The 15004-nt window shown below is 36.5% G+C and overlaps 1 protein-coding gene across 1 annotated transcript; it reads left to right on the top strand.

The window, feature by feature from the left end:
• Positions 1-442: 442 nt before the first annotated feature.
• LOC120341311 (uncharacterized) lies at positions 443-7208 on the top strand. Its single transcript, XM_078120092.1, has 7 exons — positions 443-811; positions 3003-3061; positions 3369-3408; positions 3650-3973; positions 4191-4316; positions 5557-5777; positions 6255-7208. The coding sequence occupies exons 1-7, from the start codon at positions 742-744 to the stop codon at positions 6447-6449; spliced, it is 1035 nt and encodes a 344-aa protein (XP_077976218.1). The 5' UTR covers positions 443-741; the 3' UTR covers positions 6450-7208.
• Positions 7209-15004: the final 7796 nt, after the last annotated feature.

The following is a 15004-nucleotide window of genomic DNA, read 5'->3' as shown; positions in this document are numbered from 1 at the left end:
GACAAGGCGAGACTAGGGCTTTTTCTATGTTTTTTCACTATGTTAAGGTTGTGCGCCATCTTGGTGCACATCAGGTGCACTACTTCAGGTACTATTGTGTTCGACGTCCATAAACCTATATTCGACGTACAACACCTATCTTCTACATCCGAAAACTTATATTTGACGTCCAAAATTCTATATTCGACGTCCGAAATACTATATTCGACTGGTGGGCCGCTATAAACTGTTATCCCAGCTGTAAGGGGTGGAAATTTCAAGACCAGAAGCATCAGAATTTTGACACCGACAGTTACCCTTGACAGAAAAAAAAAACTCATCCGCCACCGCCCAACAAATAATAATTATCCAGTAAGAGTGAGGGCTAGGAATGAAGATTGCGCTGGAAATTCAAATCATTCCTTATCCTTAATTTTCATTTAGTATATTTTTATCTACCGAAACTGGGAGAGCAAAATCCGTCAGAAAATGTATCTGAAATTCACCGAATATTACTCACGGGTGTGGTATCGACGACGTCGTTTCATAAAGATAGAAAGAGCAGCCCAAACTCTCTTTTGTGACGCAACACGTATCCTAAAATTTGAAAGAGAGAGAACAATTTCTCTTCCCGCTTCAGAGTAGTGAGTCAGCTTGCATAGGATATATTCCGATGTGAATAGACTGAAGCTTCATTCTAAACTTTGCTGTTCGAAAATTTATTTTCATCGAAGCGAAATTGACGAAATTCTTGGATTCGAAATGAAGATTCCGATTCGACACAGTTTCATCGGACTAATACTGTTGATGGAAGCTTGTTTATTCATTAAAGGTTAGTATAATCGTGCATGCTTTGATCGGTTTGCTTGTTTGCCTGTTATTTTTATTTTTTGAAGAAGGGCTGGGGGTAGGATGGAGGGATGGAGCATACTATAATTAAATTTCTTTGATTATTTGATCCCCAGTTGGTGAGGTAATTCTGACATCAAGTAGAAGTTTCCCCCAGTAAATCAGGCAGGATATTTGAGCTATTCTTATGGTAGCTGAACATTGAATAAATTTTTGGGCCAGAATTCTATAGTGTTAGCGCTGTTTTTTCAATCGGCTAGTAATATTTGCTTATTTTACAAAAAAAAAAATATATATATATTTTAAAACCTCACCAGCGATATTCAAATAGGAAAATTAGTGGCAATAAATTGGCTATTCAAAAATTATATAAAGCCCCTAAAAAAATCAGGCCATTGATATTTAAACAGCAAGAACCTTTTATAAGTATAGAATTCAGAAATCTAATAATTTTTGTCCTTAGTGTATTGATGACGTTATTTTATAAATTTCAATATTTTTTCTGAACCACATCAAAAAAAAAATTGTACAAAAGAAGATGAAAAAAAAACAGTATTTGTCTAAGTTAACAAATTTTACCATATATCTCATAATTATATTCGTAAATAAACGTTTTAGCTACTAAAGGCGACACGACTTAATTGTGAATCGAAACAATTCTTTCGGCGAATTTTGAAGCTGTTTTCTCGCGTCGCACCCGGTATATTTGTATCAGAAGAAATATTTATTTATTCCGGCGTAGAGGATGTCGGTATGACGGTGTAATAGTATGGCGAACCTCGGTCTCTCGATAAAGGTTAAACCTACATTTAAATATGAATTTTTTTTTTTTCATCCGATATCTTCTTCTCTGAATACCTCGTTCATTTTGCCAAGTATTGGATGAGTTTCTGTACTGTAGAAAAGGTTTGATTTACCAGGCAAAGTAAGCTGAAGCCTAGGTGCCTCATTCTTAGGAGCCCAGGCATTTAATTTTAAACTGTTTTCAGCCAATTTTAAATCGTTTTTAAATCGTAAAAGATTGTTCTAGAATAAAGCCGGTTTACAATTTTATAAAGCTGATAATCAAATGAGTTCTCCTCCCAAGTATTTACCGTTTCAAAAATTAAAAATACTGGAATATTGAAATTGTACAAAACTATACTCTGATTACATGACCTTCTATCACGGCCAGAGTTTCTTTATCCACTATTTAATCTACTCGGGGGATTACCGTCGTATTTTGCCAGTAGATAATAGTCAATTAATTTTTGATGTCATAATATATTCTTTATTACGTCATTGTTCAGAAGAAATCTCACAAATGGCACAGCCTAGGGCCTCTTATCGTCTTAATCCTGCAATGGCCGTAGATCTTAGTAAATGGCCCTTCCCTCATTGTAAAACAATACAACGATTTGGTTTTGAAATCTCCGATGCGAGCATCACCTCATTTGAAACGTTTTGGTTTTTAAACCTAAAATTTTAAATATTGTCATAAACACTCGAATGTCCAGAATGGAAAAATCTCTCATAGATAAGCGGGTGTGGGGACCAATTGGTGAAGCGTCATCTTGGGGCGATGTTCGTGCATAAAAACGTTTCGCGCTGTGCAAATTTTGTAGCCATAAGTTTTGAGCTATTTTAAGGTTGCCGCTGACAAGTAGACCGAAGGGTCATTTCGCGGTTATTCCGCCATCCCGTAAAATATTTTTGTGATCTTTCTTGTTTTCATTTTGTTATGATTTGCCGATTTGATTGATTGATAGAAAGGCGTATAAACAAAAGCAGCAAACTATGGGGAATTCAACTTTCAAGAGTTTATTGTTCGTTAAAAAAATGAAACGATTCTCAAAAAACGGAAATTTAATCGCGGGTATTGATCAGAAATTAGCGCATGCCCGTTAAACATTGTTAGATTCCCCAATGGCGGGCGTAATAACTCAAATTTGATTCGACTAATCATCATCGAGGAGAAAAAAAATAGTGCGTTCGCATGACGAGTGTAAAAGTATAAAATTTAGTATGGAATGAGCGAATGCGCGCCATAAGTGGATAGGTACTGAACTTGTCTCGTTAAAAAAAAAAGTTTATTTAAATATTTTTGTTTATCTGTTATAATACTATTTTAAAATAAACATATTATAAATGAACATTTCTCTCGATTTCTAATTTCAGTTTTCTCTTAATAACAGGTGAGAAATGCTGGATGCCTATGGTTTGCGACGGGCAACCTACTTGGAGAGACGTTAAGGTGAGAGCTTAGTGGTAGTTTCATATTGTTGGTATTATTTGTGAAAATAAAACTGTTTTGTTTGAAATCGGGAACAAATATAAGAAAATAGAACGTTCTAGCGATTTTTTCTGTAAGTAATGGAGGTTTGAAACTAGCATTGAGTTCGATGGGACCCGATACTTTATCCCAGATTCTACGTTTTCACTTCAATCCATGGGAACACTTTTTTACGGCATATGGAAAGACTTGCTTAGCTAAGGCATTACTACACGGATGTGCAACCTACATATCCATATATTCAAACATTTCTCTTGTTCTATTTCAGAATGGACAGTGCACAAAAGACGAAGAGAAGGCTTTGGAAGGTTAGCGTCTACAATATAGTTCGAAATACGTTTAAACAATCGTTTTATTGGTAAAATTCAAATCATTTTATATCTTTAATGTGTCATTTTTAACAATCACATCTAACGTGGAGTTTAGCAATACCCATCTCATATTCTTATTTTTAACGGGAGAGAGCGGTACATATCTTCCAACAAAAAATTTACCGAATTCGGACTGTAAAACTGATGGCTCAAATTAAATTCGGATTTCGTTTCGCAGCCTTAACGGAACAATTACACGGAATGAAAAGTGAGCTCCATCAATTAAAAAAGACAATGGAAAAATCAGAGACAAACTCAGTGCTGCCCTCTGTTGCAAGTGTCAAAGAAACAACTACGCCCTCTGTTGCAAGTGTCAAAGAAACAACTACGCCCTCTGTTGCAACTGTCAAAGAAACGACCACGCCCTCTGTTGCAACTGTCAAAGAAACGACCACGCCCTCTGTTGCAACTGTCAAAAAAACGACTACACCCTCTGTTGTAGGTCATAAAGAAGCGACCACGAATTCTGTTGTAGGTGTCAAAGAAACGACCACTCCCAATGGTATGAAGTTTTAATGATGTTATTTGGTATCACATGCACTAGAATAGATACTAAAATAGTCCATTTCACTCATAGTAATTGGCAATACGGCGATTGTGCAAAGAAACTGAAATAGAAAAAAATTGAAATATATTCACATTGTCATTTAGTACCTTAAAGTACCCAGAACTATAAATCTTGCTGTAAACTTGTAATATAAACTCGTTTTTTCACGCAGGATACAAAGACAAGAAAACTTCTTCTACCAGCGCTTCAACCGCCATTGGCACATCACCTTGGTCAACTAAGGAAGCCTTTTTCTCTACTTTTCGCCCACAAACTACAAAAGTTGAACAGAGTACAGGTTGGTGTGGCCTTCCCTCTCTCGTTTTTCACTCGGAAAATATTTTCCCCCTAAACGCTTTTTAGTTCGCGTCAAATATATTAATTTGGAATTCCCCAGCACCTGAGGTCCAAAACAGGAGAAATTGCGACAAGGGGATCTTTATGTATTAGTATTTGCCTTGTCAAACGCCGTGTTTGGAGTTGAATGTGAAAATGAATCACAAACACACTGAATAAATTTGCTGAATATAAGACATCAACGTGTTCACCATAGATTATTATTGAAAAACTAACTTCTTGATCCACGCAAGACGCCTTAATATAGGGCAGAGCAAAATTACCTCAAGATGGCGTCCATAGTCTGAGCGTTGTCTCTCTTGATGCTCATTGGTGCTATCGTTTCGCGGTGCATCTGAAGAACTCGGGTCTGGTATCGTACCACAAGTACCTCTGCCACCGCAATGCCAGTCAAATGCTTGGTGATTTCTCCCAGATGTCATAACAGCGTGTTTACATGAGTCGTAAAACGAAAATCAAAATTTCAAAATCTTGTTATAAATTTATTTTTACTATATTCATCGTAGATAGATTGTGGTGACATTTCGCGACCTTTTGATGCTCGAATATTGGCAAATTTGTAAAAATTAAAAATTTTGTTAAGATATTCTGATTATCTCGAACCTTCCCGACCACGGGGGCAAAAATATGAAGCGACTTATGAATATAGGGATAATATAAAAACTAATCGAAATAAAAAAACAACAGTAACAAAAACAGGCTAATTGGTAATATTCCACTCATTATGCTGGCTGAAAGCCAAAGAGGACCTTTGGCTGAACGGCCTGGACAAGACGTTAAAAAGTAGGAATGTCCCGCCTAAAACGGGACGTATGGTAAGCCTAGGTTTATTTATGAGCCCTTTCCGCCCTAAAGCCCGAATATTGATCCATGATAGCGGAAGCCGCACCCAATCAGCGAGGCCATAACCACCTAAGACCTTGGTGCCTTATTTGTGTCATTCAAAAAAAACATAAAAAAATAATTTAGGATCGGACGAGTATCGCGGTTTGAGTCGCCTGACCCGAATTATTTTTCTTTATACACTGCGGTCCCATTGAAGATTTGCTTTCCCATGACGCAGTGAGCACGTGCTTTTTTTGCTTAGTGGTCAGGTTGGAATTTTAATCCTAAATTCTATGAAGTCATTCCCTGTCATAATTTAACATGAAGTTATTCAATGACAACAATAATGTTTTCAGTTAAGTGTGACGTCACATACAAGAAAAAATGCTACCGAGCAATTGTGTATGATGTACAGAACGTTATCTTCACCTATGCCAAAGCAATCTGCAAATCAATGAACGGAAAACCCGCGAATATTTACGACCTCAAGCATTACCAGCTGCTGCTCCCTTATCTACGTTCACTGATCCCTGCTGGTTGGACATATATAAACATCTGGACTGGAATGGAGTATAAGGTCAGTTGATGGATCACAATCTCAGCAGAGTTTGACTTTTTATAAAGATTATAAAGTTAACCGGGTCGAGGATTGACCAAAAGCACTTTTTAATAAAATTACCGAATAATGGGAGGTCAAACATTGCCTTATGATTTATTAGAAGATTGGATAATTAAAAAAAAAAAAAATATAGAAATATAGTTTACAATATATTGTGACGTCATAGCCTAGCCGTCTGATCGCGTATCTTTTTAATTTACAAACATTTTAGAATTTGTAATTCATTGATTTCTGGTTTTCACCCATTTTCATGCAGTTCCAAACACAAGAATGACGCATGTTGCTAACATTACTCACCATACGTCTATCTATGCTGACAACCTTTACTATGGAGACTATTCCTACACGCAAATATTTTCATTCTTCATGTAATATGTCAGCCGCATTAACATTGCATGCAATAGATATTAAAAACTGTTTATTCAATTGTGACAGAACAATCAGCTTTTGCTGTCCAATGGAAGACCAATCACTATTGCAACAGAAGTGTGGTTTCCTTCTTATCCGGGATCCGATACATTCCGTACAAATGTTGGTGTTCGTGTCGATAAAGATCAAGGGTATGCATATCAGGGAATGTTCAATAATTCACCATCCTACACAACCAACGGTGTCATCTGTGAAATATAAAACCAGATCAAAACCTGACAGAACTTCGTTGACGGATTCAATGATAAAAAAGACAGAAACAGTTAAATGACTGTTGTTATCTATATAGATTTTCATTAAAATTTTTGTTCGCTTTTCTATGGCCGTTGTTCTAAATGTTCTAATTATGATAGGTCCATGTCTGATTATGCAAAATTTATAAGCTGCCCATGAACGATCCGATCTTAAATTACTCTCCAATTTTACTAAATCGCATTTTTTTACAAAGTCTGTTTTTCAAGCCTTAAAACCGTTAAAACCCGATTTTATTTATGAAAGAAGTCTAAATTACGTGTTTATAAAAGTTAAATTACTAATATTTTTACTTATGCATTTTTATTCCACACTGAAGCCGGCCTGTGAATATGATTAGACAAAGGCCACACAATGTTCGTCCTAATATAAATGAAACTTGCTTTTTACTTATGATTACTCACTTTCAGTGGCAGAATTCAAAAATCTAAGAACGGGTTCTCTATTGCACCGAACTCGCTAACAACGGGTTCTCTCATTTTAGAGAAACATACTGAACTAAATCATAAAAAAACAGGAACGGTTTGCAAGAGCCTCTTGAATCCTGCCACTGCTTACATTGTTCCTTTACTATTATTCTATTATTAACCGTATAACCCATGCCTTGAACTGGTCGCCTTGTCTATTGAAACGTATTTGCTCAGTAAATAAATTTATAGCTGTCTCCATGTGATTTCTGTATATAACCAAACATGATAATAAACATTGATTCGATCATTTTTGGGTTTCTTCGTTCTTGATCTTAACCAGTGAGTCAGTTATTGGAGAAGCGATTGAAACCAGATATCTGGGAAAAGCGTTGAATCTACCCTCGTTCACAGATTACACTTAGAACAATATATAGGAATTCTCTGCCCAAACCTACTGTCTATTATGACCCAACACGGTACTGGTAACTGGACGAGAGTATCGATGAACTCCCTTTGCAAAATATAAAATATTTTAGGACTTATGGACACCCTATATCTTCGATAGCCTAACAAACACCGTTATAAGCGTTGTTATTACATCGTGTGAGGGAAGGGGGCATGACCTAGGTTGCAGCGGTTTACTAAGGATGTTACGTCATGCAGATGCATAGAAAATATTAATAATAGGGTTTTACGGAGAGAAACCGTTTCGACAAATAATTCGTTATTGTTTGTAGTGAAACTGTGAGACAGTGATCGGCAAAATGCGTCCAGCAAACAATTTTTTCGCGATTAATAAAAATGTTCATAAATTTATATATTTGTATGCGCACGGATGTATGTCGTAACAATGACTGTTGTTTTGTGGTAATTAGTGTAAACGAAATCACATGCCAGTGGTTTGTAGAACGCGCCTATCGTTAGTTGGGAGTAACCCAGACTTGAAGAATATGAATAGAAAAACTGAGGTAGGAAGTTTGCCCCGCGAAAACAACGGTTTTGAAATATTCGAAACCGTTTCTATGAGCAAAACACGAACTTGAAGTACAATATAAAGTCATACATACCACTTGCTGACTAATAAAAAAAATATTCACGGGTTGTTCGTTCGGCACTAAGTAATATCAATGTGCGCTGTCGTAACTGTAAGGTAATAATAGCTATAAACTGGAAAGTCGCTGAGACTAAGTTGGGGCGAGTTAGTTAAACAGGGAGAGCATGCTTTAGTTACTTTGTATTTATAGGTTCATTCAAAATTCGAAAGCTTTCAATCACATTTTGAAAAATAAAACACGATCCAAAATGCACTCATTTTTTTTACCGCATTTTCATTGTTTACAAATATATAACAATAAACGCATCACTTCGGTAGAAAAATACCCGCTTTCGAGACTTGAGAAAGCCCCGAACCGGGTTGCTAAAGTCCCGAATCAGCTGTATTACGTCATATTAAAAAATTAATTCCCCTCCCTCCCTCAAAAAACATAATTTTTGGCTGCCTAGAGCTTGACGTGTAGTACTATACCGAACAAAGTTGAAATCCTGTTCTGATGTTTAGTTTAGCACAATCCAACGCATCCGTCGAACCTGTGATAGGACTATTAGGTATTACATGTTATTATTATGCTCTAGGTGCAAGAAATTTGTCGTTTCTCGACTTCAGGAAGTGATCGACCAATCGGAAATCATAAAGGGCGCGTATATATTTCATAGCGACTGGAATATATATCTTTCCTGAGTATTAATATATCGCTGTGAATAATATTTTCAATGTAGTATGTATAATTTTCCAGGTTTCTCGAAACAATTTCATTTCCCTCTTTGGTACACTTATATCACTATCCTGGATTAGGTAAGTGAATATACAGGGTGTCAATAAAGGCATTTTGATTTTGTTGTGAAGTCAGGTTTCATTTTATCGTAACCAGGTTTGTTGTTTTTTAATCAGTTTTGTAATTGTAAAGTATTTTTACTACTTTTTAATAAATCTGTGAGGGCCAAAACAATATATATACATGGTATCGATAAATGCCTTTTACACTTTTTTTTAAAGATTTTATGGACACCCTATATCTCGGATATCCCGCAAACGCCGTTATGAGTGTTGTTATTACGTCGTGTGGGGGAGGGGTATGACATAGGTTGCCGCGGTTGACTAAGGATGTTACGTCATGCAGGTGTATAGCACAGAAAATATTGATAATAGGGTTATAAAAAGAGAAACCGTTTCGACACATAATTCATTTGGCGTGAGCCTGTTAGGGAGTGATTCTTAACCAGGGTTCCGGGGACATCTAGGGCAAGGGTGTGCAATCTTTAATACAGGAGGGCCAGATAGAAATATCTGGGGGAAACCGCGGGCCGAACTTTTATTTAACATAGGCTTTCTAGTAGTTTCAGGCACAAAATTTTGGATATTGATCTTGTGATATTTGTTTTTGCACAAGCTAGCTGTTAAAGCATTGTAACGCATAGACATAGATTATAAATTAGTCTCAAGTATAGGCTTCACATTGCAAAGGGATTGGATTTACTCGCACGTACCAAATTAAATTAAAAACTCGTATCGCCGGACGCACGTCATTCAAAATTTGCGCTTCTCCGCGGGCTGCACAATTTTCCCGCGAGGGTCACATTCGGCCCGCGGGCCGCAGGTTGCAATCCCCTGCTCTAGTGCTCTGGCAATCCAGTTCAGGGTTCCGCAAGTTTACATTCAAATTCGAGAGTCAATATTAAAATATGTAGATTGTGAGATATAGTCAGATACGCGTGTATAATATAATAAGTGTATTTCACAAGTGTTCCGTGTTAGATTCAGGTGTTAGTTTAAATATAAGTTTAATTCGACTCCATAATCAGCATAACAGACGATAAATGATTGATAAAAAATAAAAATAAAACTGATTATGGGATCAGGAGTTCGTGGTCAAATCGATGATTCACCGTTTATTTTATGATAACAAATACATCTATAATCAATTGCACTGGGATTCTCAAGCCTCTGGGATGTTTCACTTGAGGTTCCACTGGGCTATAAATGTTGAAAACCATTCCATAAGACCAGAAACATCAATTTTGCAATTAGCGTAAACGAAAACAGATGTCAGTTGTTTGCAGAACGCACCTACCGTCTGTTGTGAATAACACAGAAATTGCAGGTGCGTTATATTTCAAAGTTTTGTGTAGCGATAGTTTGTAGGCAGAAATTAAAGTGGCCCGCATGTTACCAGAAATGTGTATATTTGGCCCAGTAGTACATGAAATTTGCCGACTGCTGATGTAACGATCATCAAATATATTTTGCAAACGTAAAGTTGAAATTTTTTGTAATGGAATGAATTTGTTTAGTTTAGCAGTATAATCAGCATTTGCAGTGGAGATTACCGGCTTAGGCTTCTAGTCCATATTAGTCCACTAAAAAGCAACAAATAATTTAAGGTCGTTAAAGGGCGGTTCTGAACATTGAAATTAGGGTGTAAAAGTATAATTGTATAAATTATACAGTTCAAAGGATATTGGCAATGCTGTATTGAAATTCTATTTCATGTTTTAAAGTAGAGAATGGTTAATTTTTTGGGAAAATTTATTTATTTTTTTCACAATGAATCCCCCATACAACAAAAAAATTATTTGCTACGAACAGCAATTAGGCGGCATTTACAATGAGGTATAAACTTTTCTAGCTCCGGAAACAAAGTAAGACTGTGGGGAGATTATTTGATGTATAATCAGTTATCAGTGACTGCTTGTATCTGGCTTTTTTTAAAGCGAGAGGCGCGAGTAAGCGTCATATTAATAAAAATTGACCCTCTCCCCTCCACCAAAAAAAAATGCCGGTACCACAGTGTGTATAGTGTGAGTACCTTTACATGAAGTCCCTTGACAATTTCGATTTTGTTACGAAGTCAGTTCTCAATATATCCCAACCAAGTTTGTTGTTTTTCAATCAGTAATTGTTTAAGTACTTCTACTTCATTTAATATATATTTGAGGGCCGAATTAGAACTTTATGGACACCTTATATATTGGATTACCTAACAAACACCGTTATGAAAGTTGTTATTACGTCGTGTGGGGAAGGGGGCATGACATAGGTTGCCGCGGTCTACTAAGGATGTTACGTCATGCGATTTGTAGCATAGAAAATATTAATATAAGGGGCATAAAAAGAGAAACCGTTTTGACAAATAATTCGTTGTCGTTCAGAGTGAACCTGTAAGACAGTGGTTATTAAACCAGGGTTCCGCGGCACCAGGAGTTCCGTCATCCGTTCGTACGACCCGAGTTTTGGAGTTTTTCTGTTGAAATTCGAAACCGTTTCTAACACGAGCTTGAAGTACAATATAAAGTCATACATACCGCTTGCTGACTTCTAGGAAAATTATTCACTGTTAGTTTATTCAAACTTTTGAAATCACCATTCGACAATAAGTAGTAGCAATTTGAGTGTGGTCGTAACTGAACGGCAGGTGTTTTAGTTATTTGCAAATATACAACATTAAACGCATTACTTCGGGAGAAAATAAAACCCGCGTTTGAGATTGATGAGAAAGCACCAAACTCGGATTTCTGAGGTCCTGAATCAGCCGTATTACGCCATATTAAAAATTTACTCCCCATAAAAAATGTATATATTTTGGGCTGTCTAGCGCTCTTAACGTTATTGAAATATCGATGTGATTATGTAGTGTAGAAGAAGCACGACCTGGATGTCATCGGTTATATCGGGAGGACATGACATAGGTTGCCCCTGGTCATCGGAAGGGCATGATCAAGGGTTATTAAGTAAGGCAAATGTATTTTATAAATTGATCCGGATTATAAGACACACTGTCAATGAATTGATTAGATTGTTTTTTTTCATACAATAAGGCATATGTGGCTAGAAACATTGGCTTATATAGGACGATCGATTTTCGAGTAAAAATGCGCTTTGTGGTTCGTACAATACGGTAATTCTGATGACATTTCAGGTTCGAATCCCATGCCTGCTATCTCACCCAGGATGTAATGAATTAGTGGAGTAAGTCTGTGAAGAGAGATTATTTAAAATATCGGTAAATATCATTGACTGCTTGTATCTGGCCTTGTACAGAGCGAGAGCCGCGAGTAAGCGTCGTATAACGTCATATTAAAAAGGACATGATTGTATCACATCTTATCATGATCTCGGTACACGAAATTTGGAGATTTCAAAATTGAAAAAAAATTCAATTTCAGAAAGTGATCGACCAATCGGAAATTATAAAGAGCGCGTATATCTTTTATAGCACTTGGAATATATTTCTCTCACTAAGTCTTATATCGCTGTGAATAATGTTATTATGTTGAGCGTGACCTCTGTTGCATTTTGTCATTGGTTAAATCGGGAGGGCTTGACCTGGGATGTTACGTCAGGTACGTGTATTTCATAAGGTGCACCAGTCAATAAATTTCTTAGATTTTTTTCATACGTAAGGGGCACTGGGCTATAATACGCATCCGTTACCGATACTGCTTTTAAGCGTGGAGTGCACGATTGATTCTTGAGGGGGAATGGATTTGAAGTTCGCCTTATGGTCCGTAAAATATAGTAAATATGATATCATCGCAGTTCACGGTACTCCCGTAGTATAGGAACCAAGATGGTGGACACCGGAACGTAGTATGTGTACCAGATTAGGATTGGGCCATAACTTTAGGTACAAATCCTACGGAAGTTACTTGACTAGTCCCCTAACATTGTAATAGAACTAAAATAAGGGAACTTGGAATAAAATTATGGCCTTACCCTAACCGGGTACACATACTACGTTCCGGTGTCCGCTATCTTGCTTCACATACTACGAGAGTACCCAGTTCTCTAATCTCAGATTCAGATACTATGCTCTCCACCTTGTCTAGAGTGTAATGGATTTGGTGTCGATGCTTATACGTTACTGTTTCTTTCAATAAATTGTAGATATCGATAGGTATTAGTTCACGGGATAAAGCACGTTGACATTGTTGTGTTCTGAGTTTGCTGCCAGAGTGTCTTAATCATATTCAAGTTCATTCTTTCCATCCAGTAAAAAATAACATATGAAATAGACGAAATACAAAATTAAACATACCGTTTTTATTGGGGAAGGGAAGTGGCGGAGAACCAGAATTGGTTAAGTTAGGCATATCACAATCTTTACTCCATTTCTTTAATTTGCTTTACGCAGTAATATGTATAGCGTGATGAAAGAACAAAAATTGATTACTACGAAAATGAAGAAAACTTATTTTATTTTGTTCATACTTAAACATGCGTTTACTTTGTGTATGATTAGTTTCAGAAATCTAGGACGCTTTGCACGAAAGTGGTGTTCAAAGTATTCTGCCTTTTCTTTTTCATCGGCTTCATGTTTGGAAAGAAATTATTACCTGGTGAGACTTGTGATAATTTTAATATAACAAGTGTCGTGGTTCTGGTTAGAGTCGTTAGTCGCAATTTTTTTTTTTATCTCTTAGTGCTGGTAAAATATTTCAACCGACATCATGCAACTCGGCGACATGGCGCATTGTTTTAATCTTTGCGTTTTGAATACGCTAGCCATCGCACCTCTGATCCCTCTTTTTGGTTCGCTTTCCATTTTCATCGAGAGGATTTCTGGACCCCGTCGCTGGTCGGTTCGGCTTCCTCCACCACCAAGTCCATGCATCTGGTTAGGCCATAATTTTAGGAATAAATACTACGGGAGGCTCTTGGCTAGTCTTCGAACTGATAATAGGACTAAAATAAGGAAAATTGGAAAAAAATTATCGCCTAACCCTAACCTGTTACCCATGTTACGTTCCGATGTCCGCCATAAACAAAATGAATGAAGCACAATTAAAAAATTGTCTATGAAAATTTCTTCGTTACACCTTTTCTCTTTGTGCCCTAAGCACTTACTTATTTCGCTTAATGGTTAATTCAGCCCTGCCTTGTTTCACCAACTGAGATGGATACGAAGGTAGCCATAAGTCCGCCATAAACAAAACTCGCTAACAACGGGTTCTCTCATTTTAGAGAAACATGCGGAACTAAATAATATAAAAACCTGGAACAGTTTGAACCCTTTGAATCCTGCCACTGCTTACTTATATATTATCACTTTACTATTATTCTATTATTAACCGTATATCCCATGCTATAAATTGGTCGCCTTGTCTATTGAAAATTTTTTGCTTAGTAAATAAATTCATAGCTGTCTCCATGTGATTTCTGTATATAACCAAACATGATAATAAATATTGATTCGATCATTTGTGGTTTTCTTCGTTATTGTTCTGAACCAGTGAGTCGAACCTTGCAAAATCTAGGGTGAGAGTTCACCTTTACGGCGTTAACACTATTGAGGATCTATTATTAAAGATTGAAGAAACAGGGAAAAGGGCTTTGTATACATAGGGAGGAATAAAATGTTCGAAATAGAAAATAGAGGAATTAGTCTCGAGCTCGGTAAATCATATCCTTGTCGAACCGGTTAACTAATCTTATTGTCAACATGAATCGGTAACCGGACAAAAGACGTAATTCGCCATAGGATTATTATCGGCTTTCCTTTCTCTGAGATGAATATGAAAATTTTATCTTATAGTTGTGAGTGTTACTATGGTTTGCAAAACATGAGAGCGATGCTCAAATATATAAACACGAAATCTAAAACAAAGTTCTCTTTGCAACGTACTTACCGGTCGGTATTAATTAATCTCCGAGTTTCGCGTAGCGTCGCGTATATTCGGAAAACGCTGACATGCAATTCGTGTTTTCATAAAAAATGAAAATATTCTGGATGAAAATTAGATATCATAGGAAATTTAAGAATACTGTAAATGTAATGTGAATGTAATAAAATAATAGCGTTCTAGCAAAAAATACCATTCTTAACCACTGAAAATTTCAAAACAATCGGTCCATTAATGAATTAGAGAATCGATTTTTCAAAATGGAACCAGAAGAAATACAATAAAAACAACATTTTACAAAAACAATCTATTGGTCCATTATGTATCCAATAAAACCTATCTGGCATTATCTTGCGCGGATGAAAAATTTTCTTATCCGGATTCACGAAACTTGACTCCTTTAATCCGGTTTAGTCA

This window comes from Styela clava, chromosome 14, assembly GCF_964204865.1.
Source record: "Styela clava chromosome 14, kaStyClav1.hap1.2, whole genome shotgun sequence".
NCBI lineage: Eukaryota > Metazoa > Chordata > Ascidiacea > Stolidobranchia > Styelidae > Styela > Styela clava.
Note: the sequence above shows the minus strand (reverse complement) of the source record. Positions and strands in the feature narration are given on the sequence as shown.